Source organism: Myotis yumanensis, unplaced genomic scaffold, assembly GCF_028538775.1.
Source record: "Myotis yumanensis isolate MYYU_CA2020_CCGP unplaced genomic scaffold, mMyoYum1.0.hap1 SCAF_9, whole genome shotgun sequence".
Lineage (NCBI taxonomy): Eukaryota > Metazoa > Chordata > Mammalia > Chiroptera > Vespertilionidae > Myotis > Myotis yumanensis.
Genome location: NW_027223760.1, coordinates 16,586,551 through 16,610,221, shown reverse-complemented (window position 1 = coordinate 16,610,221; position 23,671 = coordinate 16,586,551). Strand labels below are relative to the sequence as shown.

At 41.7% G+C, this 23,671-nt stretch overlaps 1 protein-coding gene and 1 pseudogene across 4 annotated transcripts in view; both read right to left on the bottom strand.

Annotated features, from left to right (window-relative positions):
• The window catches only part of CPED1 (cadherin like and PC-esterase domain containing 1), a 280,292-nt gene that overhangs the window by 15,550 nt on the left and 241,071 nt on the right, over positions 1 to 23,671 (bottom strand). For all 4 annotated transcript variants that reach the window (XM_070423793.1, XM_070423794.1, XM_070423792.1 and 1 more), the window contains 4 exons: positions 13,331 to 13,551; positions 12,678 to 12,779; positions 12,190 to 12,277; positions 8,316 to 8,462 (listed from right to left, as the gene is read on the bottom strand). In XM_070423793.1, coding sequence (XP_070279894.1) covers positions 8,316 to 8,462; positions 12,190 to 12,277; positions 12,678 to 12,779; positions 13,331 to 13,551 — 558 coding nt within the window. The remainder of the gene's footprint in view (positions 1 to 8,315; positions 8,463 to 12,189; positions 12,278 to 12,677; positions 12,780 to 13,330; positions 13,552 to 23,671) is intronic.
• LOC139016628 (elongation factor 1-alpha 1 pseudogene) lies at positions 17,668 to 22,454 on the bottom strand (annotated as a pseudogene).

Genomic DNA, 23,671 nt, shown 5'->3' with positions numbered 1-23,671 from the left:
AACCGGAAACAACCAAAATACTCAACTGATGAATGGGTAAACAAAATGTGGTATCAGGGCTCCCTATTTCTTATTTACTTATTGAAAGGCTTTACCAGCTCCCTTTTCTCATTCCTGATACCTCTTTAGCCTATTGTAGTCTAATTTTTGCCCACAATATTTTACCAAAACTCTTCATTTGATCAGAAAGGACCTTCTCAATGCCAAAATTAATGATTAGTTAAAAATTCCATCTTAATAGACCTAACTATTACATGAGACAACATCACCCCTATTTCAACCTCACAAATATTCATTTTTGAGCTTTCCATGGCACCACACTCTACTAGAGTTTCCTCGAACAGTTCATTGTCTAAATCCAAATGCTCCTATTTCACCAAACTGCTTAAATGTCTGCATTTCCAAAAGGTTCTTCCTCAGCTCTTCTTATTCTACTCACTTTCTCTGGATGATCTATTTTTATGGTTTAAACTGTTACCTAGTTTCTGAGTACTTCCAACTTTTTATCTCTAGCCTCACCCTGTCTCTCAAGCTTCAGACTAGTATATCCAACTGCCTGTGAGAGATCTCACCTGGATGTCCTACAGGCATCTCAAACACAACATGTTCAAACCTGAATCCATCATCTTTTCCCTGAGCTGGTACCTTCCCAGTTATTTTCTGTCTCAATTGCCAGTTGAGCTCACTAATCCATCACCTCAGTAGGGAATTATCTTGGATTCTTCCTGAGCCCTCATGCCACAGATAAGATCTAGGGCTTGTATTTGTCTGTTTCTACCTTATGTTTGCTGTCTCTGTTCTTATTTGGTGAGCTTTTATCACCTCTCACCCTACTTTTGAAAAAAGTCTCCTAACTTCTCTCCCTGATTTAGCCTTCTTCAAATTTTTCCTCCTCCCTGTTATCAGATCTGAAACAAAGACATGTCAATTTCACTTCTTTCTAAAACCTTTCATTGGCTCTCTATAACCTACAGGATAAAGTCTAACCTCTTACCATCATTGGACTCTAGTTCACTTTTCCCAATCCCCTTTTATAATTGACTAGAGGCCCGGTGCATGAATTCGTGTACGGGTGTGGTCCAGTGCCCACCCAGATAGGGGCTGATGTGGCTGGGCTAGCTGCGGGGAGGGGCCGCAGGAGGTTGATGGGCTGGCCCTGCCCGCTGGTTGAACTCTGGTCGAACTCTCAGTTGAGGGGACAATTTGTATATTACCCTCTTATTATATAGGACTAGGGGCCCAGTGCACAAATTCGTGCACCTTGAAAGGAACTGTGGGCCACGAAGCTGAAGTGGACACAGAGGCAGGTCTCAGCCCATCCTCCGCACCCCTGCTCAGTTCCTCCCACTGCAGCCCCTGATCCCCTGTCTGCTGGCAGCCCCGCTCCCACCACTGCCGCTCCCACACGCTGACAGCGCCGGGCCCACTTGCACCTGCTGACAGCACAGAGCAATTGGGGCCGGCGCCATCAGTGGGTGCGAGCGGCGGCTGCTGTCCCAATTGCCCCTCAGGAGCAAAGTGGAGAAGCCTCAGGGGTGATCAGGGCCAGCAGCTGCCGCTTGCACCTGCTGATGGCAGCGAGCGATTGGGACTGGCACCAGGCGCTGGCAGTGGGTGTGAGTGGTGGCTCTGGCACTGGTTGCGGGTGTGAGCATGGCCGGCGCTGGCAGTGGGTGCGAGTGGCGGCCCCAGCACCGGCAGCAGGTGGGAGCACCGGGCAGGATGGCGGCACATAGGAGCAAAGAATTTTCAGTAACCACCAGAGGTTCACCCCAATGACAGTGACTGGCGCCCCACCTTGGTCTGGCACCCCCATTCACCTGCTTCACCATCCCGCCTTGGTCAACACCCGCCATGGTCCGCGCTCCGCCGCCCGCTGCAGATGCCCGCCATGTTCTGCATGCATCCCCTGGTGGTCAGCACACATCATAGCAACCAGTTCGGTTGTTCTGCTGTTCGGTCTATTTGCATATTAGGGTTTTATATATAGAGATGCTTTACAATATACAGGATAACCTGTGATTTCCTGAGAACATCAGGCTATTTCAAAGCTACTCTGGTTCACAATGTCCCATAGGGTTGGAATGGCCTTCTTTGGCCATCACCCTGTTACCTTGACTAGAGTCTACTCATTCTTTAACAATCAACTTGGAAAGTTTTCAAGGAGAGTTTCACTCAGTCCTCAGGTTGGGTTAGGTACCCCTTCTTGGTGTTATTATAATATCCTATTTACATCTCTAACATGCCATTTGACATGTTTCATAATATGGGTTTTTCTGCCTGACCTTCCAACTACACTATCTCAAAGGAAGAGAGTATGTCTTATTTATTTTTGCATCACTACTATTTAGCTCAAGAACTGGACACACAAAATAAATATGGGATGATAAAGTAAAAGAATAAACAAGGTCGAGGCAGTTGGAACAGAGTGTAGGAAAAATACTTGAAAAAATATTTAGGAGGTAAAAAGCACTTGGTAACTAGCTGGTTGGAGGTTGTTAGGGGGCCAGAGAAAGAGAAGGAGGAATAAAGGATGAGTCTGGTTTGTAAATGACAGCACAACAGAATGAATTTGAATATTAATTATTTTTTGGGGGACATGTTTAGTTTGAGATGTGAATGGAAATTTCTCCTGGCTCAGTTTATAGCAGTTAATACGATTTTTATACAGACACCAAAAAAGCTGATGAATTAAATTGTCATTACAGTGTACTAATTTATTAAAAATAGCCATGTTGTTAGTTAAAGTCTGGCATCTGCTGTATAAGTAAGATAACTCTATTTGGATCAGTTCTTTTTTTCTCTAAAAGTCATTATTTCATTTTTTTAGATAGATAAATTTAAAGGCTTTTTCTTCATTATGTTTATGATAAACTTTTAAACTCTGAAGTACAAAGAGAAATGCTTTAGGCCGCTGATACAGAAAGAAAACATTTCTAGGCCAGATAAGCTTTTGTTTATTTAATTAAGATTAAATAATGATGCCCAGCCGCCTTGGCTCAGTGGTTGGGCATCGACCTATGAACCAGGAGGTCATGGTTTCATTCTCGGTCAGGGCACATACCCAGGTTCCAGGCTCGATCCCCAGTAGGGAGTGTGCAGGAGGCAGCCAATCAGTGATTCTCTCTCATCATTGATGTTTCTATCTCTCCCTCTTCCTTCTTCCCTGAAATCAATAAAGATATATATATATATATATATATATATATATATATATATATAAAATATTAAATGAATATAAAATAAAGATTAAATAATGATGGAAAATCATCTCTGAAAAAGAACTGAAAATCTCTTTCCATGGTGCCAGAATCAAAGGCAATCTGCAGGTGTGAGAGCTGGGAGTGATGCCAGGGTTGGTTTTTTTTTGTTTTGATTTGATTTTTGCTGAGTCAAAAGCTGTGGCTATGATCTGCCAGAAAGCAGAGATATCATATAAACTGTATACAACTGAAATATGACCAGCGATTTTCAACCAGTGTGCCATAAGATATTTCAAAACATGAAATACCTTATTATTTAGTCAGGGGCACTGACCTCTTTTCTCTTAGATTGTCAAATTGAAAAATAACAATAGCCAGCACAATGAATCAAAATTATACATATTATTTTGTCAGATCAGCAAAAAATGTATTTTTGGTGTGCCACAGAATTTCAGTAATTAATTTATGTGTGCCACGAGATGAAGAAGTTTGGGAAAATTGCTGGATTAGACTAATTAATAATCCTATATAATAAGAGCCTAATATGCTAAATGTCTGGTTGACTGGTCAGCCGTTCAACCAATCAAAGCATAATATGCTAATGATATGCTAAGGCTGCTCAACCACTTGCTATGACATACACTAACCACCAGGGGGCAGACACTCCGACCAGTAGGTTAGCTTGCTGCTTTGGTCCAGCCGATTGGGACTGAGCAAGACGGGCCAGACATGCCCTGGAGCCCTCCCACAATCCCTCTCCAGCTGGCCAACCTCCTATGTCCCTCTCCAGCCCTGATTGTGAACCAATGGGGTCCCTCAGCCTGGCCTGCACCCTCTCACAATCCAGGACCCCTCAGGGGATGTTGGAGAGCGAGTTATGGCCCGATCCTGCAGGCCAGGCTGAGGAACCCCACCCCCCACCGGTGCACAAATTCATGCACTGGGTCTCTAGTCACATAATAATTAGTTGTGGATTTTCCCCTTCTGCAGCTAAGTTTGGGCTGATAATAGTTTTGTATCCTGTCCAGGTTTTGGCTTGTTGACAGTAGATATTTGCCACATAACTAAAGGCACCATCCAAAACCACTCTTAGGCAAGAGATACCTGGATCCTGTTTGTTGTCCTGCGTAAACATTGAGAAAACAAAATTCCATCTCTACCCATGAAGAGATATACCTGCTTTTCTCATTTGCGGGATGATGTTAGTCAAAACTGATGCACACCAGTTGGGAAATTGTTTATAGATGTGTGGTGGCAATGTATTCTCTTTTGGAGCCTTGAAGATGAAAGAGATGCCCAAACCCTTTAATCTCATCCATAGCAATAAGAGACCACTGGAGCAGGCTTGTTATGTCTATGCTTGAATTCTCACCACAAATCAAAGAGGTCACATTCACATCTTGCTGTGAAGGTTATACCTATCCTTCTCAGGTGTCTGTGAATTGATTGTGAGAATGGTTTCATTAAACACCAGAAGTTACAAGGCTCTCAAACTGAAATTCTTTGGGGTTTCTTACAGCTAATTTTAATTCTTTTGATTATTATATGACAGCTTTCTTTGCCAGCTCATTAGATGAGCACAGAGGAAAAAATGGTTGTTATTAATGAATTTCTACCCTTTAATACATTTTGCATGAGACCAATAACCTACTGTTTTCTGGCTTGCTGCATTTATCGTCACACCATTCTTTGCAAGAAGCTTTAGAATTTTCTTGATTGTTTATAATAAGCTAACAGTGATTTAAGATGTTGGGCGATGGTTTAGAAAGATTATAAAACATCTGTGTCAGCACTAGCAACTTCCTGAAATACAAGTGGTACAAATTGTTCAAAAGTTAAGCAATAAGTATGCCTAAGTGATGAATGAGCTTTGAGACTTTGTGACGAAGGGAGTCATTTGAGAAAGACGACTGTATCAGGTCTGTGTGGTAACCAGAAAGGCAAATGCTCTTCGAAGTATTTCTTCTCGAACATGGAAACTTCGGAATGGATAGCATGCTCCAGAATCAGCTGAGATAATTCGGGGCATACCTACATAGCCTGCCTCCAAGACAGCATGCGTGAAAAATAGGGTTCAAGAAAAAAGAATTTGTACATGATAGCTGAACACAAAAAAATCATAAAATCAAATAAGTGAAATAATTTTACCTGGCATGCTTAAGTCATTATTATGCAACTAATAATGGTGTTTTAGTAATGATTATAAGCCAATTTTCTAGCTCTGACGGTTCAGAGAGTCTTTTTTGTACTTCTCTAATTCCATGACTATTAGTGTCAGCTACTTGTTGCTGTAGCAGGAGATACATGTAATGCAATCATGTGGGAAGGGCATCTTCTGTTTTTAATTGGAGCCATGCTGGAAATCATTGGGGGGACTTCTTTTTAGAAGAACTAAAGCTGAAAAAAGAAAAAAGAGATATCCTCACCCCAAATACTAATTGAAGGCATATTATGCAAAAATAAACGAATCTCTCCTAAAAGAGACAAAAAAAAACCCCAAACAACTCTCTGTATATTGTCTTTCAAAGTCCCCATTTTCTGCAAGTTTGGCAACTTTCGGCTTGTTTTTGTCACCAACTCTGATACCAGGTTGTCTCAGGTACAAGTCCACTGTTTCTTCTTCTTCCAGGCTGCCTGCTCTTGTATTTCTAAGTCTTGAAATTTTGCAAATCAGGATAGACACCCAAAGAGTGTTATATTTTCTTATGGAAGAAATAAGTAGACACACAGTGTCCTACAGCTTAAAATCTGGTCTGCATCCACATCCACATGGCCAAGCTCCATGTTGCTAGATAAAAACTCAAAATGATTTCTATTGCAGGTGCAGGAGCTCACTTCTCTGAGATGCAGTTCCATTTGTCATATGAAAATATAACATGAATCCATTAGTAGCGCATACAATGCCGTGTCAATAACTTTTGGGTATTCATAGGAAAGATTCTGAAAGTCATCTTATGGCTGAAAAATAGGATCAGAAGAAACCTTTAGTTGTCATCTCACTAGTCAACTCACTAATGACTGCATCCTGGTTTACAAAGGAGGCCATGCAAGAAAAAACAACAACCCACGAGTGAATCAATATCTGACAGGATGATCAAATGAGAAACTCTCCGTCACAGTTTCAGCTGAAGCTCCTGAGACCTAGAGCAAACAACAGTAGCCAAGTAGCTTCACATTCCGAAGCAATGTCTGGACAATATATGCAAAACATGCAAAAGTGTGGACAGCATCTCGCTTCACAAACCCTTGTTTCATGAAAAGGACTGGGAAATGAAGATGAAGAGCGAGAAATTCTATGTGAGAAGTTTTCCAAATACTTTGTGGTCTTATTCCCTCTGGGGAGCTCCTCCAGCCTTGCTCTAAGCCAATGGTTCTCAACCTTCCTAATGCCGCGACCCTTTAATACAATTCCTCATGTTGTGGTGACCCCCAACCATAAAATTATTTTCGTTGGTTGCTACTTCATAACTGTAATTTTGCTACTGTTATGAATCGTAATGTAAATATCTGATATGCAGGATGTATTTTCATTGTTACAAATTGAACATAATTAAAGCATCGTGATTAATCACAGAAACAGTATGTAATAGGAAAGAAGTCCCTGGCTTCCTCTCTCTTAGGCGACCCCTGTGAAAGGGTCGTTCGACCCCCAAAGGGGTTGCGACCCACAGGTTGAGAACCACTGCTCTAAGCTAAGTGAGATGGGGTTTTAAGAGACTAACCTGGAGAGATGGACATGTTGGGGATTGGGGTGCATTAGGACTGGGATAAGACATTGGCTAAAGTTCAGCTTCCCCGTAGCAGAGAAAGTGAGAGAGGAAGAGAGAAAGTGAGAGCGAGAGCAAGAAAGAGCGAGAAACAGAGAGAGGGCTGACCTGGAGCTAACTGTATTTCCAGCAACAGCTGAGCAAGGGTGCCTGGGTGTTTCTTGTAGAACAAATCTGGGCAACTGAATGTAGCAAGCCCAGTGCCATTTTGAATATTTTCCAAGAGGATGCCTAGAGGGGCAATGTGACCTCCCTCTTCCCCCCCCCCCCCCCCCCAAAAGAAGGATGAGCAATTGGAAGTCAAAGGGCCAAGGAAGGAATGCAGCAGTGAGTGGGATTGATCTTTACCCAGGAAGCTATCTCTGGGGGGCCCAGTGGGATCTGTCTTCAAGAAAGTGCACAAAAGCACCCTAAAAAAGAAGGAATTAGCATTCTATCCCCAGAGAGCACACTGATGATTACGCTTATGCTAGTCAAGTAAGACATGTTGCCCTTAATATCTCCTCCCTAACCGGACCCAATGAAGAGGGGTGGGAGAAGAAAAGTGGGGAAATAGAAAAGAAGTCCCTGGCTCCCTCTCTCCTATGTCAGGCTTTCAAGATGAGGCAGGTCTAAGCTGGGGGAAGGAAATCATGTTACGTTGGCATAAAAACAGGCCCGGGCAATTTTAGTATTGAAGTGATATTCTTCTGTGCCTGAAAATGATGGGGGTCCTTTGATGATCTGAAAGTGGTTTTCAAGTTATGGGATTTACCAAGATTTTATTCAAGTGATAGGGAGGAAATATCCACAGAGGGATTTGAAAGGACAAGGGAAAAAGGATAAAATTATTTTCTATCATCACCTTATCAGCTAAGCCTGTTTAATTACTATTACAAATAACATCATTTTCACCACTGGGGGGAAAATCAGTCAAAAGACAGGCCCTCCTGTTGTGCATTGACTACACCAGAGGAGGAAGATGATTCGTTAGTCATCATATTAAGTGCTTTGGATCTTCAAGCTGCTTCCACTACAGGAATCTGGCACGTTCTGGGACACCATTCCTCAGGGAAGGCTCAGAGTCTGTTAGACAGGCAGGTGCTCTCCAGGTGGCCATCTCCTTCTTGTACTGACCTGAGATCCCAGTTTCCAAGTGTCTATGTAAACACTATTTTTTAAAAAAACACCTCATTTTGCAGAGCCTTGAGTTATGATTACCACATGCTTCAGCCGAGTGATGAACAAATCATCTAATCTCCTGACATAGTTTTTTAATGCAATATAAGACTGACAATGCTATTAAAAACACAATGAAACATTTTAAAAATCAAAAGCTACAAGAGTCAGAAAGCCAGATGAATACCTCATGAAAATGGCAGCCACAAGCTCCCTGGAAAAACTCTTTGTAGCGCCCCATGGTTATAGTGAAGGTGTCCACCACTTCGTAGCCATACTTCTTTGCAGTGTCCAGAATAATCACATTTTCTTTCCATAAGTTCTGGACTTCCCTCTGTATTGCAAAGCAGAAGAGTGAGAATTTTTATTAAGAGCATTGTTTACGATTTACTAAATCAGATAGAAATTGTGTGAAGGGCATCTTGTTCTACAGATTGGTCTTATTTTGAGATAAAGAATTAATTTTACCTATATTTCTTAAATAAAGAGGTGTCCTAATTTTTATTCAAAATATAAATGTAAACACCTGTGTATGTATAAAACAGCAATACATAAATATGTACAGTGATTTACAGTTTAGAACTTTCCCTACCATCATAAGTCATTTTTTCCCCCCACAAAGATCCTTTGAAATCTCTAAAATTCTCAATTTAAAAGCCAAGATTTGAAATCACAAATGTTATCCCCATCTATTTGGATTTCTATTCATTTGAATATTAATTAATATATGTTTCGTGTTTAGCTCTGTGTTGAGGGACAGGAATATAAGAATAAATAAATCATGGGCCCTGATCTTAAGACATTACATTCTAATAGGAGAAAGATATGCATACATTTACTAAGTCTTTCATTGCAGGCAAACCTACCAGGCTCTGGCTAGTAGAGAAAAGGGAATAGCTCTGCCAGGTGCAAGGGGACAGCTGGACAGAAAGACTTGGAGAGGTGACTCCTGAGCAGAGACAGGACTGCCAGTGGGGGGTGGGGAGGGAGGGGAGGGAGTGTGCTTCTAGGAGCAGCAGAATTGAGTGCTGCTGCTTCTGGGTCATATTCCTACCTCTCTCCCTCCTTCCCTCCCATGTCCAAGGTTGGAGTTCTAGTTGAGGTCTACTGTCAAGAGGAGGAACTCCTCCTCTACCCTAGCTCAGGATTCCTCATTGGCTTGGCCAACACTTTCTCAGACTGACCTGTTGTCTGAGTCTCTTCCTATGTACTTCATCCTTCTTCCACACCCTTCATGTCAGACTCATTACACCTAAACACAGGTCCCAATACATAGTGGACTAAAAAACATTTGGTGCAAGATTGAGTGCTCTGCATTGGGTGCTGTTGTCTGAAAGTCTTCCTATCTACTCCTCTTCCCTTTAGTCTTCCCAGGTGCTCTCCCTCTAAACCCCCTTCTTCTGCTCATCCCATCTTAGTGTCTGTTTCTTGGCAAACCCACTCTGACAAAGAGAGGGAATTGCACTCTCTCTGTCTTTTCTAAAGAACAAAAACTATTTTCATTTTCCATGTAAAAATGCAAATTACTTGCATTTGTTAATCCAACCGCAAAGTAAAAGCAGTACAAATACGTCTAATTTCCTATCTCCACTGTGCTCACATAACTGTTTTTATGTGACATTCAAAGAAGAGTGTTTCCCCCCAAATAAAGATAGTGAATAGCAAAGGTCCATAAAGAAGAAATACGGAGGAAGGAGACAGATGTGAATTTTGTCTGTGCTATCACATGAAAAATGATCCTCAGGCTTGTTCTTGTCTAGTACACGCATTTTCTCAACTCTAATATGTCTAATTATGAAGGATACATGGAACTTTAGAGTAAGCAGTGTCTAGAGAAAGGTCAGTTCTCTGGGAAATAGACAATTAGATAGAAATTTGCTTGCAGGAGACTAACAGGGATCAACACCTACGGAAGAGTGATGTGGTTGAAACAGGCTTTGTGGATCCCACTAGGGGTTCTAGAGCTGGGAAGGATCTTCTGAGATAATGGCCCACATTAAGGAAAGGGGGTGGAGTCTTGGTATCCTTGCCCCGGGCAAGTTGGTTTCTGCAGCAAAAGGCAATTCCTGCTAGGATTCACGTGTAAGTCTTTATTAGGCCACATAACCAGAGCCCCGGGGAACGAATGTCTAGTCCTAAAGGGGCAAACTGGGAGCAGCCAAATCATACAAAGTGTCACTCACCCACTGGGGAATAGGTATTTTTTGAGAGTCTACTACGTGCTGACAATGGTGTTTTGCGCTAGGGGTACCAGAATGAGCAATGCAGCCCTCCCTTCCCGGTCTCTCCAATCACAGAGATTATTCTAGCAGGGAGACAGGCAACCAAGGACTATTATCAGATGAGTGACATGCATGAGGACACAAAACGATATTATAGGGGCTCATAGCAGGAACAGACCATGGAGTCCCATGTGCCCAGTAAGTCTCCCCAGAGGAAATAGCATGTAAACTAACACTGTAAGGGTGCTTGGAGGTTACCCACAGGAGGAGGTAGTGAGAGAGTGGGCTCCAAGAAAAGGGAGTAGTGATTTCAGAGACCTGAAGGTGACTGAGAGCATGACATGCTTGAGAAGCTAGAACATGCTCAGCATGACTGAGTTCGGTGGTGTTGTGAGTGTGTCTGTGTGTATAGACATAGGGAGACCAAGGGATAAGTCTACAGAGGAAAGCAGATGCCCAGTCCTGAAAAGCCATGCAAGCATATGATGAGGAGTTCAGTTTTATTTTCTGCTTCCATTGCTATTGTCTCTTTCATTCTATTGTTTTCCACACCCTCTGGTTCCATCCTTTTGTCTTTACTCAGTTTTAAAGGACTGATGAACACCATCAAAGCCCAGGGGGAGGCATAATGTTTAACACGATATCTGGTACATAGTAGGTGCTGAAGAAATGTTCGCTGTCTGCCGAGATGAACTGATTCAAACTTAATAGACGAAATATAAGCAGCAGCTACAGAACTCCAGTTCCTGTGAGGAGCTGCAGTCAAAGAAGCAAAGTAGAGCTACCAGAGTCCTCAATAAGGAGTTGCAATATTGACCTGTAGTCTTCAGATAACAGTAAAGGAGATTCTACTCGTAACCTATCGCAAAAATTATCAAAGGATCCCTCTTCTAATCCCCAACGGTCTAAAACTCTTCAGCTACCCCAGATACTAAATACCTCAACCCCTCAGCCCATCCTAACTCCAAGGAGATGAATTTGGAGGTTCTACTTCGGCCACTTTCTACCACCCGTTCTCCTGCTCTTGTATCATAGAACCGGCATCTATGCAGGCGTAGTTTCAAGAAAGGGGCGGGGGGTTGTGTAGTATGTGCTGGGGAAAGCTAGGCGCGCTCAACATTGACACAAAAGTAAATCTCACTCGGCTTATGTATTTAATGGACAGCTTACTGTCTCCCCAATTCCCAGTGCTCCTGGCCTCCCCGGAGCAATCACACACAAACCCCACTGCCAAGAATTTTCCTGCCTTGAACAATCCCAGCTGGTTCCTTTACCTACAGATGTCTTTCTGTTCTTTTCTGAGACTTCAATTCAGTGTTGTGACTAATTTACTAAATTCTATAAGAGCTGGTCAGAGCCTCTAATTCCTTTCATTTATGACTCTCTAGCCAGAGTTATACTACTAATGATACTACTTCAAAGATGATTTTTAAAGCAATCAGACAGGCATCATCTTCAAAAAAACCCACTCTTTCCCAAAGTACTCATTGATACTGACAATTTCATTCGTGGTTTCAGCATGATCCTCCAAAGGTGTCTGAAACATTAGTAGGGTAAGGAGATACCTAAAGCACAATCTCTCTCATCTACCCTCAGTTCTTACTTTTTCATAGCTTGGCACCCCCTTTCTTCTTTTATGAAATCAAAGTATGTACAACACACATGGATTATGGGCTCCTTATTTCCAGGAATAATTCTAACTGATTTAAAATCATAATCCACAAGTGTATTATCTCCCTTGATTTTTTATAAAAGTTGCTAAATATTATGTGGTGCCTTTCAGACATCAACAAAGACAAGAAGCATGAAGTTCACACAGCCTGGACGAAATGGCCTTACCTGCGTTAAGAAATGCACTCCATCCACTGGCAGATGAAATCCGATTCCCAAAGTTTTGATGATCACAAGGATATTGAGTAAATTTTCCCTGTGAAATAATTAGAATTCTAAAGTCAAGAGCATCAATTATATTTCTAGATGATCATGTTTACATAAACAAATACATGAAAGTTCTTTAGAATGTGGCAACTGGCAGACAGGACTAATTTCTTATTTTATAGATTTGATGTATGCTCATTTTTTTTGTGTGGATAGAGTTTTACATGTCAGTGGGCATGTTTTGATCTGTAGTAAATGTAAATTTAAATTTGGATACTGAAGAGCCATCTTGTGATTGGATACAAAGGTATTTTGAAATATTTTAAACAAGACTTTAAATACTTAATTCTAAACAAGTTGGTCTTTAAATAAAATCTTGATAAAATTCCATCAAGAGTAATATTTTTTTACTTAGAATCCTAAAGACAATTACTGTTACAGAAATGTACCTCTTTAGAACCTTGTGAATAATTTGCAGATGATTGGAATTAAGCCACTGAACACCACCAACGACCAATACAGTCTGGCCCGAATTCTCCAGGGGACGTGATCTGAAATCCAGAAAGAAAAACAACACATGTTGCCTTGAAACAGATGGTAAATATTTTAACAGCATTGCCTCACATTTCATTGAACCATATCTGACATCCTGATCACAGGACCTCTTTGTCATTTCCAACTCGTTTTCAGCCATATTACTTGCTTTACGCTTTTCAGCACCTTTGATGTAGGGCAGCGGTTCTCAACCTGTGGGTCGCGACCCCTTTAGGGGTCGAATGACCCTTGCACAGGGGTCGCCTAAGACCATCGGAAAACACATATATAATTACATACTGTTTTTGTGATTAATCACTATGCTTTAATTATGTTCAATTTGTAACAATGAAAATACATCCTGCGTATCAGATATTTACATTATGATTCATAACAGTAGCAAAGAAAATAATTTTATGGTTGGGGGTCACCACAACATGAGGAACTGTATTAAAGGGTCGCGGCATTAGGAAGGTTGAGAACCACTGATGGAGGGTGAGCAATTATGACCACTAGTGAGAAACAAGTGCATTGTGGCACTGTGCTCTTCTCAGTGGTTCCATTGTACCTTTGCAAGAGATGCTCAAGGGCCTTTTCAAACGTTGGTCTCAATGAAGGGCTTATCCAGAACTGAGGATAGTAGGAATAACTGATCAAAGTCTTCCCACCATTGACATTGTGGTAGAACTTAGTGCCATGCACCTTCTGCCATTCCTGCAAGGTTTCGTTCAGTCTTTCAATCAGATAGTACATCATCCCTCTGTTGGTTGAATCGCCAATGAATAGAATCTATAAATTAAAAAAAAATTTGCTTTCAAATATGATGTTTACATGGTGTAGCATATAATATAAAATACTTTGTTGAATATTCATAAACCCATATGTCTATGTGTTTGAAGGACAGCCCTTCAAATTGTCAGAAATGACATATATATATATCATTTGCAGATGATTGGAATTAAGCAAATTCCAGACCTGAAGGTGACTGAGAGCATGACATGCTTGAGAAGCTAAAACATGCTCAGCATGACCGAGTTCGGTGATGTTGTGAGTGTGTCTGTGTGTACAGACATGTGTGCATATCATAGGGAGACCAAGGGATAAGTCTACAGAGGAAAGCAGAGGCCCAGTCCTGAAAAGCCATGCAAGCATATGACGAGGAGTTCAGGTTTATTTTCTGCATGGGATATCTATATCCCATGTTCAAAGGCTGTTAAAGCTCGTTGTTTACCCATATCTTCAGAAAAAAATCACTTCTACTGTCTTGGTAAACAACCTGCTTCCCTATTTATAATGGTCTGGCCCTCGAGCAACTTCAGCGCGAAATTATAGCTAATTTGCCTACAAACGTCAGGTGGTCATAATAATCTGGCCACTCAGTGTATTTTCTCCCAACCTGTTTATTTTTCTTTTCCATATTCCTAGAAATGACAATCTACTGACACACTAATATCTTTAAAGCTTCTTGCTTCAAGTTCAAATTCTCTGTTTCCCCTATCTTTACTTTCTCATCTAATTAACTTAACAAGTTTTATTGATTCAAATAGGCACAAAGGAGTTTAGTGCCATAAGAATACTTAGAGATTTTCTAATCTCTTTTTATTGCATACATGAGCAAATTTGGAATCCACGGAGGTTACATAGCTCAGAGGAGGTCATGCCACTACTTGAGAAAAAGCCACAGGACTAGGATCTGCTTTTCTGAACAGCTATTTATATCCCAGGGTGCAGATCCTAGTGCGATTTACATGGAATCTCTTCCACCCATACTCGCCTGCCCATTCCCCCAGCACAGCCCTGCTTCAGGCCCCCATCACTTCAAAGCTGGGCTATTGTTGCTAATGTTTTCCTAGTGGGCGGGCCTTCCTTCTTGCACAATGGCTGCCCTTTCTAATTCATTCTGCACACCGTGTTACTGGGATACATTTCCAAATGCCTCGCTCTGGTCATCTTACTTTCATGCTCAAAACCCTATTGGTTCCTATTTCCTATAGAATCAAGTCTAACCTCTTAGGATCAGCTAACATTTGCTGAATTGTTACTGCATATCAGGCTTTGCTAGGTGGAGATTTCACACGGTACTCACTTTTAATCATCATAATTGTGAGGACTGAACTATTAGTTCTGTTTTGCAGATGAGCAAGTTGAGGCTCAGGGAGATTGAAGTCATAAATCTAGTAAATGGGGAACACAAGACTCAAACCCAGGTCCCTTACCTCCAAGTGCAGGGTCAATGGCCCCATCCTCTCAAGGCTCCCTCTCAGATTTCTACTTTTTCACTGAGCACGATTTGTACTCAACAGCATCTGTTTTTCCTCGTGCTAATCCACCTGCCTAGAAAGCTTCGCTCTCTCTGCATCCCCAGCTGAGTACATGCTACACACCTCCGGACCCGACACAAATGTCCCAGCCAGAATGACCTTTGGGGTCCTCTGATTTCATTACAGTTTTTATTTCCATTGCAGATTTTACCGAAGACTACGTGAAATTATGGCTTTTTTGTCTCTATTTTTTCTCACATCATATCATGAAGTATTTGTTACCTAAATTCTATTTTCCCCAACAGTTCAATGCGTGAACTTTAAAAGCACTTATTGAGTCCAGTCGGTGTGGCTCAGTGGTTGAGCGCCGACCCAGGAACCAAGGAGTCACTGGTTTGATTCCTGGGTTGCAGGCTTGATTCCCCAGTAGGGGGCATGCAGAAGTCAACCTATTGATGTTTCTTTCCCATTGATGTTTCTGTCTCTAACTCTCTCCCTTCCTCTTTAAATACAAATACAAATAAATTTGTAAATAAAAAATACAAATAAATTTAACGACTTTGTTATGATACATATTTGACTTATTAACTGGTTTGAAAAGAAAATATTTCTTGAACCGAAAGTCAAAGGGATTTTTGTCTTAATGCTTTTGGATAGGCTTATTTTGTTCTTTAGTTTTTTCCTCTCTTTGTTGGGATTTCTATTTCCATGAGCTATGCACCTACTTCTGATTTTAATAGAAGTCATTGCCATAATTTCCAGGCACCACTGCACTTGCCCGTCCACAGGAAACTTAGTGAGACTCTGCAAAGGTATGTTCTTTCCATGGTAAGTATTTCTGTAGCTGTATGAAGAAATCCAGCTGAAGAAATCCGTATGAAGAAATCCAGGGAGCACCTGCAATTTGCCTTCGGATCAAACACGGTTACTATAAGCATCATCAAGCTAAGCTGAATAACATAAGGTGCCAAGGCCTCAATCACTGATCCTCTCAGTCGAGTTCTATTTGGGGCAATAAAATTCCAGCATAAAAAAGAATTATCGAAATCCTTCTTACTGGCCAAGATTTCTGATTTTTACAAGAGAACTTTGAATAATCAGGAAAGCTCTTAATTTTAGACATTAGTAATTACACAATTCCATTTGTATTAGACTGCTGGGCTACAATAACAATGTACCACAGATTGGGTGACTTACATAGAAATTTTTTTTCATGATTCTGGAGGCTAGAAACCCAAGATCAAGGTATTTGTGTGGTTGGGTGCTTCTGAGGGCCCCTCTTCTTGGTAGATAGATGGTCACCTTCTTCCTGGGTCTTCACATGGTCTTTCTTCTGTGTGTGTCTATGACCTAATCTTTTTTTTTTTTTATAAGAACACCAGTCATATCGGATGACAGCTAACTCATATGACCTTACTTTACCCTAATTATCTTTATAAAGGCCCTCTCTCCAGATACAGTCACCTTCAGAGGCACTAGGAGTTAGGACTTCAACGTATGAATTTGGTTGAGCGGGAACACAATTCAGCTAATATAATGGGCCTTTAAGATCTAGCTTTTAAACTAGATCGCCACCAGAGGTTTTTCTTACAGGTTCTTTTTATTTTAGTATCAAGATACAGTCCCTCCTAGGTATCTCCAGGCAGCCAGTAGGATCACTGGTGTCTGTAGATTGGGCTTCAGAGAGAAATACAGAGGTTAAAAAAAATCAAAGTAGCCGCATGTTCCTGAGAGAAAAGACATCTAGATTAGCAGTCTTTGGAAGATGCAGTCCACCAGACTATGTTAGAAGCAAAGAGTCATGTCTCAGAATTCTAGGTGCTGTTATGTATTAACTAGACCGTCCAAGGCAAATTCTGTGACTCCGCAGGAGTTCATCACTTTATGTGCAACAGGGGAATGTCAGTAGCCCACCTTCGAGGACTCCGGTGAGATTTAAAAGGTTTGTCTGATTCCTGACACCCAGTAAGCTCACCAGGAACTCGAACTAGCATTAGGACATGGGGAACGCAAGCAGCGATTTTGAGCTCTGCCAGCGTGCCTTCCAGTCCATTGCGAGGCTCTTTAAATGAGCTCATCTAAAGAACAGGTCAGAGAAGACGGGAGATGTCTAATCACAACAGTCTCTTGCTTGCCCTCCCAGCTCTGGGAGAGAGAACTGGAGGAGACCTGTGCAAACCAACACTGAGAACTGCCCGTCAGGTCTCCATTGCTGATGGGTGACTAACAAGAGGCACCTGGAAGGAAGTGTTGCCACCGCCATCTGCAAAACGAGTTCGTCTAAATACTGCAAATTCCTAGATGGCATTTCTCAAGCCCAGTAGACACACTCTGTGAAGACAGCTTTCTAAGGAATGATTTTATCCCAGCGCCATTCTAGTTAGGAAAGGTGGGGCTGATAAATTATAACTACGATGAAGATGCAGTTGTGACTTTAATTTTTTTTTCTGTAGGTGACAGTTTTTATAAGAGGTTCATTGGTATTCCTAACTAGATGATGTCTAACTTCAAAATGTCAGCATTTTAAGTGCACACACACACAATTGAAAAATATCAAGAATTAGAGTGGCTCTTTTCAGTCAGATGATTCATATTCAATCTTTCTACCTTTTAAAGCATTCATTTTGACAAATTATTTAAAAGGAAATTTGTTGGTCAACTTCTACGTCAAATCACCATAACAAATATTCACCATAACAAATATTCACAACTAGCCATATAATTTTTATTTTTATTTTATTTTTTTATTTTTATGTTTTTCTCACTAAACTTTGTTATTTTAATGGGTCTTCAAATTCTGTGACAGATTTTTGGTCATGTTGTTTCCATTAAAAAGTAGATTTAAAAAACTAATAACTTAAAAGCTGCAACACACACAAAAAAACCAAATGGTCCAAAAAACATTCTCCTTTCCTTCTGAAGGTTTTACGATGCATTGTAATCATTAACCAGTCTTTTACTACTAAACTTAAATCGCCAATTGAGACACACAGTTCTGAGACCATTCTTCCACCACTGATTGAGACTGGGGTGGCAGCTGTTGGGAATAATATTCATTTAGCTTCTGAGCGTTCTGGGCAGACTTGGTGGTTTTGCCAGCTCCAGCTGCCTTCTTGTCCACTGCTTTGATGACATCCACAGCAACTGTCTGTCTCATGTCACGAAGAGCAAAACGGCCCAGAGGAGGGTAGTCAGAGAAGCTCTCAACACACATGGGCTTGCCAGGAACCATATCAATGATGGCAGCATCACCAGATTTCAAAAACTTGGGGCCATCTTCCAGTTTTTTCCAAGAACGACGAGCAATCTTCTCTTTCAGCTCAGCAAATTTGCAAAGCAACATGAGCTGTGTGACCATCCAGCACAGGTGCATAGCCAGCACTGATCTGGCCGGGGTGGCTCAGGATAATCACCTGAGCTGTGAAGCCAGCTGCTTCCATTGGTGGATCATTTTTGCGGTCACCAGCCACATGGCCACAGCAAACATCTTTGACAGACATGTTCTTGACGTTGAAGCCCACATGGTCCCCAGGAAGAGCTTCATGGTGCATTTCAACAGGCTTCCCTTCAGTTGTAACACTGACTGGAGCAAAGGTGACCACCATGCCGGGCTTGAGAACACCAGTCTCCACTCGGCCCACAGGGACTGGACCCATACCACCAATTTTGTAGACATCCTGCAGGGGCAGGCGCAGGGGCTTGTCAGTTGGACCAGTTGGTGGCAGGATGCCATCCAGAGCTTTAAGCAGCGTGGTTCCACTGGCATTGCCATCTTTACGGGTAACCTTCCATCCCTTGAACCGAGGCATGTTAGCACTTGGCTCCAGCATGCGGTCACCATTCCAACCAGAAATGGGCACAAATGCCACTGTGTTAGGTTTGTAGCCAATTTTCTTAATGTAAGTGCTGACTTCTTTAACAATTTACTCGTATCTTTTCTGGCTGGAGGGTGGCTCAGTGCAATCCATTTTGTTAACACCAACCATCAGCTGTTTCACACCCAGTGTGTAGGCCAGAAGGGGATGCTCACGGGTCTGTCCATTCTTGGAGATGCCTGCTTCAAATCCACCAACACCGGAAGCAACATTCAGGACAGCACAGTCAGCCCAAGATGTGCCTGTAATCATGTTTTTGATGAAGTCTCTGTGTCCGGGGGCATCAATGATGGTCACGTAATACTTGCTGGTCTCAAATTTCCACAGGGAGATATCAATGGTGATACCTCGCTCGCGTTCAGCTTTCAGTTTATCCAAGACCCAGGCGTACTTGAAGGAGCCCTTCCCCATCTCAGCAGCCTCCTTCTCAAATTTCTCAATGGTTGTTCTTTTGTCAATGCCCCCACATTTGTAGATCAGGTGGCCAGTAGTGGTGGACTTGCCGGAATCTACATGTTCAAATGACGACGATGTTGATGTGAGTCTTTTCCTTTCCAATCTTGGGTTTGAGTTAGTGGTGGTTTTCATGACACCTGTGTTCTGGTGGCAAACCCGTTGTGAAAAAGCCATATAATTTTTAAATAACTCTTTGCTCCTGTGAAAATTATTGCCTTATGTTAGCAGGCACAAGTGTTGGTTAGCATATGCAATCAAAGAAAGAAAATGTGATCATGAAATACAGATAATCAGTACGCAAGTAAAAAAAAATCTATGTTAGCAATACAACAATAAAATAATACCCCCCCCCATCAAACTAGCCATAATTTGAAAAGCCCCAATGATATTGAGTTCAGAGAAATGGACCCTCTCATATACTACTGTGCAAGCAGCAGGAGAAAGAGTTTTTTTCTTGTTTTTTTTTCTTTTTTTTAACTGCTGAATTCAAAGTGTTCAGAATAGGGCCTGGCATAAAACTTGATTCTCACTTGTCAAATGGATGAATGTAAATGTTGCTGTTGTGTGTATAAATTGGCAGCTTTTAAGAAATTCCACTTATGTGAAATATTTAAGAATGTCTATTAAAATATATTTTAAAAGAAAAACAAATCTGAAATAACATCAATGTTTATTTGATTGATTATGTTAAGGTATAATTATATATTTGAACTCCTTTCATCTTTTAACAGTGATATTGTAATCTGAATCTACTGTGATGGGGAAGATGTCACAGTAGTTTTTCTAAAAAGCTAATTACAATCAGGAGAGAAATAATAACTGCATTTTTGTAAAAGTAAAGTATGTGGATCCATAGAAAAGGTCCTAGGAACTTATTTGCGGATATTTGAAGTGGTGATATCATAGCAGTTTATTTGGTTTTAAAAAGGTTTTATTTGAATTTTTCACAGATGTAATTTTTGACACCTTTCTATTTAATTTTCTTATAATTATATAAGGACAATATTTTTTAAAGCAAACCCCATAAAGACACCCCCTAAACCCACCTCTAGTTTCCTGTACTGTGCCATATAAATGTAATCATCTTTTATACATGAACCACGAGAAGAAGAAGTCGGAAAGGACTGTCTTACCAACAATTATTCACATCCCCTTTCCGTTCTGCAGAACTCACTTTTCACCTTAGAACAACAAAAATATCAGACAGGTTTTCCCCTAGTTTTTGCCAAGGGAGAAATCACGTGGTCCAGTGGTGGCCACTGAGGCACGAAGAGAATTCTGGGGACTTGAAGGAAAGGTTTGCCTTCCTAAGAAAAACTGATCAACCCAAGTCCATGTCCATCTTCTTCCGTGAATGTGAGACCCAGTTCCTAGTGACACCAGAACTGCGGCAGTTATGTGTGACCATGAGACCAAATGCTGCTGATATGCTGAGCATGGAATGGAAAGACAAAGCACAGGGGCTCTGAAAAATCGTATAATGGAACTTACATATTAGAACATCTTATTATAGAGTAGCCATCAATACGTATGCCTGGTCATGTCAGAAAGCTCATGTCCTTATTACTTCAGCCCATCCTACTGAGAATTCTGTTACTTGCAACCAGGGTACTAACTAATAAAGCTGGGTTGGTTTTACAGGATGGTCCCTAAATTATCTGGCGCTTCTGCCATTGGAAGGTGGGTTCCGCATCCCCCCCTTGACCCTGAGGTGGCTGTGACTGCTGCAGTGAGTGGAGGCTGGCAGAAGCGATGCTGTGTGACTTGTGAGCCTAAAGGCAATATGGCTTCTCTCTCGCTCGAAGGAGCACTCACACTTGGACCTTGGGGATGCGATGGAAGATGTCTGACTGCCCGAGGACTGCCGTGATATTAAGAAGATGACAGCTCGCCCTAACCGGTTTGGCTCAGTGGATAAAGCGTCGGCCTGCGGACTGAAGGGTCCCAGGTTTGATTCCGGTCAAGGGCATGTACCTTGGTTCCAGGCACATCCCCAGTAGGGAGTGTGCAGGAGGCAGATGATCGATGTTTCTCTCTTATCGATGTTTCTAACTCTCTATCCTTCTCCCTTCCTCTCTGTAAAAAAATCAATGAAATATATTTTTAAAAGATGACAATTTATTCTTTTTGTTCATTTGTATTTTGTAAAATGAACATATATTGGCTTTTTATGATAATAAAAGAATGGCAACAGCAGCATCAATAACAATAAATCCACTTTGAAGATTCATATAAAAATTTTAGTGATAATCAGCTTAATAAGCTTTATCTTTACTTTTGTGGAACAATGGCTTAAGAGAGTTGGGATTGAACCTTGGTTCAATAAACCAATCACAGGAATAATATTAATCACATTTTGGATTCCAAATCACAGGATCAACTTTATCCCAAAGATGGAATTGCATTTTTCTGTGCAGCATCTCTTTTCTGGCCCTGCCGTGTAACGAGGGGAGGCTGTCTCCATCAAGGTGGGCGCTGGAGCAGAGCAGAAACACCTGTGTCCAGATGTGTCAGGAGAGCCTAGATCTCAGCTCATCACTGGAGACAAAGATGTGTTTAGAAAAGGTTCGCATCTGTTCCATTCCTGAGACTCACCGTGCGGTGAGTCATCAAAAAGTATATAAGTGCAGGCATTTCCCCACTCTTTTACACATCTTCATGGGCCACAGGACCTACAAGCACGTCATGTTTCTCGGCTCTAGTAAAGTTTGAAGCTTATTTTCAAATAGTCTTATTAAAAAGCCATAAAATTATCTAATTATCTTTATTTTAATTTCTAATTGCTCAGTGACAGTCCTTATATTAGATGGGATAAATTAGGTGCTGTGACAAATTGAGTCCCTAACGGTACAATGGTTTAAACAAAATTGAACTTTATTTCTCCCTCGGGAAAACAGTCCAGGTGGTTCTAGGCAGGTGTATGTGAGGGCGTGGGGGCAGGGAGGTCACTCAGTCCCAGAAGGACTGGATTGTGTCTTCATGTATGGTTTCCAGGAACTCCTTGAGCACTGACAGCCCATTGCGGGGAGGAGTAAAGAGCTGCCAGGTTTTCTGGGGGCCCAGCCTGGGAGCTGGACACATCAGTGCTGTCACACGCCATTTGTTAGAACTCAGTCATCACCCAGCCAGCGTGGCTCAGTGGTTGAGCCTTGACCGATGCATTCCCGGTAAAGGCACATGCCTGGGTTGCAGGCTTGATCCCCAGTGTGGGGTGTGCAGGAGGCAGCCAATCAATCATTCTCATCATTGATGTTTCTATCTCTCTCTCTCCCTCTCCATTTCTCTCTGAAATCAATAAAAATATATATTAAAAAAAAAGAGAACTCAGTCCTATGGCCATGCAACTGATTTCCAGAGAGACAAAGAAATGTAGTCCACTGCGTGCCAGGAGGAAGAGAAAATGAGTTTGATGAACACTTAGCTAGTCTTTACACATTCTCCTACATGGCTGTTTTCCTGAGGGAAAACTAACACTTAAAATCAGATTTTCCACCTGTGAATTAGCAAAAGTGTGAAGTACATGAAAGGCTGATTTACAATCCACATGATGCATAAAAGAACTTCTATTTGTAGAGAAATAGGGGCCTTGGGACAAATAATAGCAAGAATATCATTTATTTGTGGAACTATAACCAAGATTTGGGGAATTTTTTATTTAAATTTATAATAAAACTAGAGGCCTGGTGCACGGATTTGTGCACCAGTGGGGTCTCTTAGCCTGACCTTCACCTTCTCGCAATCTGCGACCCCTCGGGGGATGTCGAAGAGCCAGTTTCGGCCCGATTTTTGTAGGCCAGGCCGAGGGACCCCACCGGTGCATGATCGGAGCCAGGGAGGGATGATGGGAGGGCTCCAGGGCATCTTGCCCAGTCCCAATCAGGGCCAGCAGCCGGGGAGGGACTGAGGGAGGTTGGCCAGCCGTCGAGGGACTGCAGAAGGGCTCCAGGGAGTGTCCAGCCTGGCTTGCCCAGTTCTGATTGGCCAGACCCCAGCAGCAAGCTAACCTACCGGTCAGAGTGTCTGCCCCTTGGTGGTCAATGTGCATCATAGTGACTGGTCAAACGGTCAAACAGACGGTTGGACACTTAGCATATGAGGCTTTTATTATATAAGATACTTTTATTCCATTTTATTTTATCATGAATGAAGGAAACTAACAATGGTGATACTTAAACATGAAACTGTTTATTACATTACCTCCTTTTCCAGAATCACCAAAAGTAACTTCGCAGGTCAAGTTATGAAGAAATAAAAAGAAAATTACTGGTGGCTATCTGGGTTGAATTAATAAAGATAACAAATTGTCTGGGTCTTGTT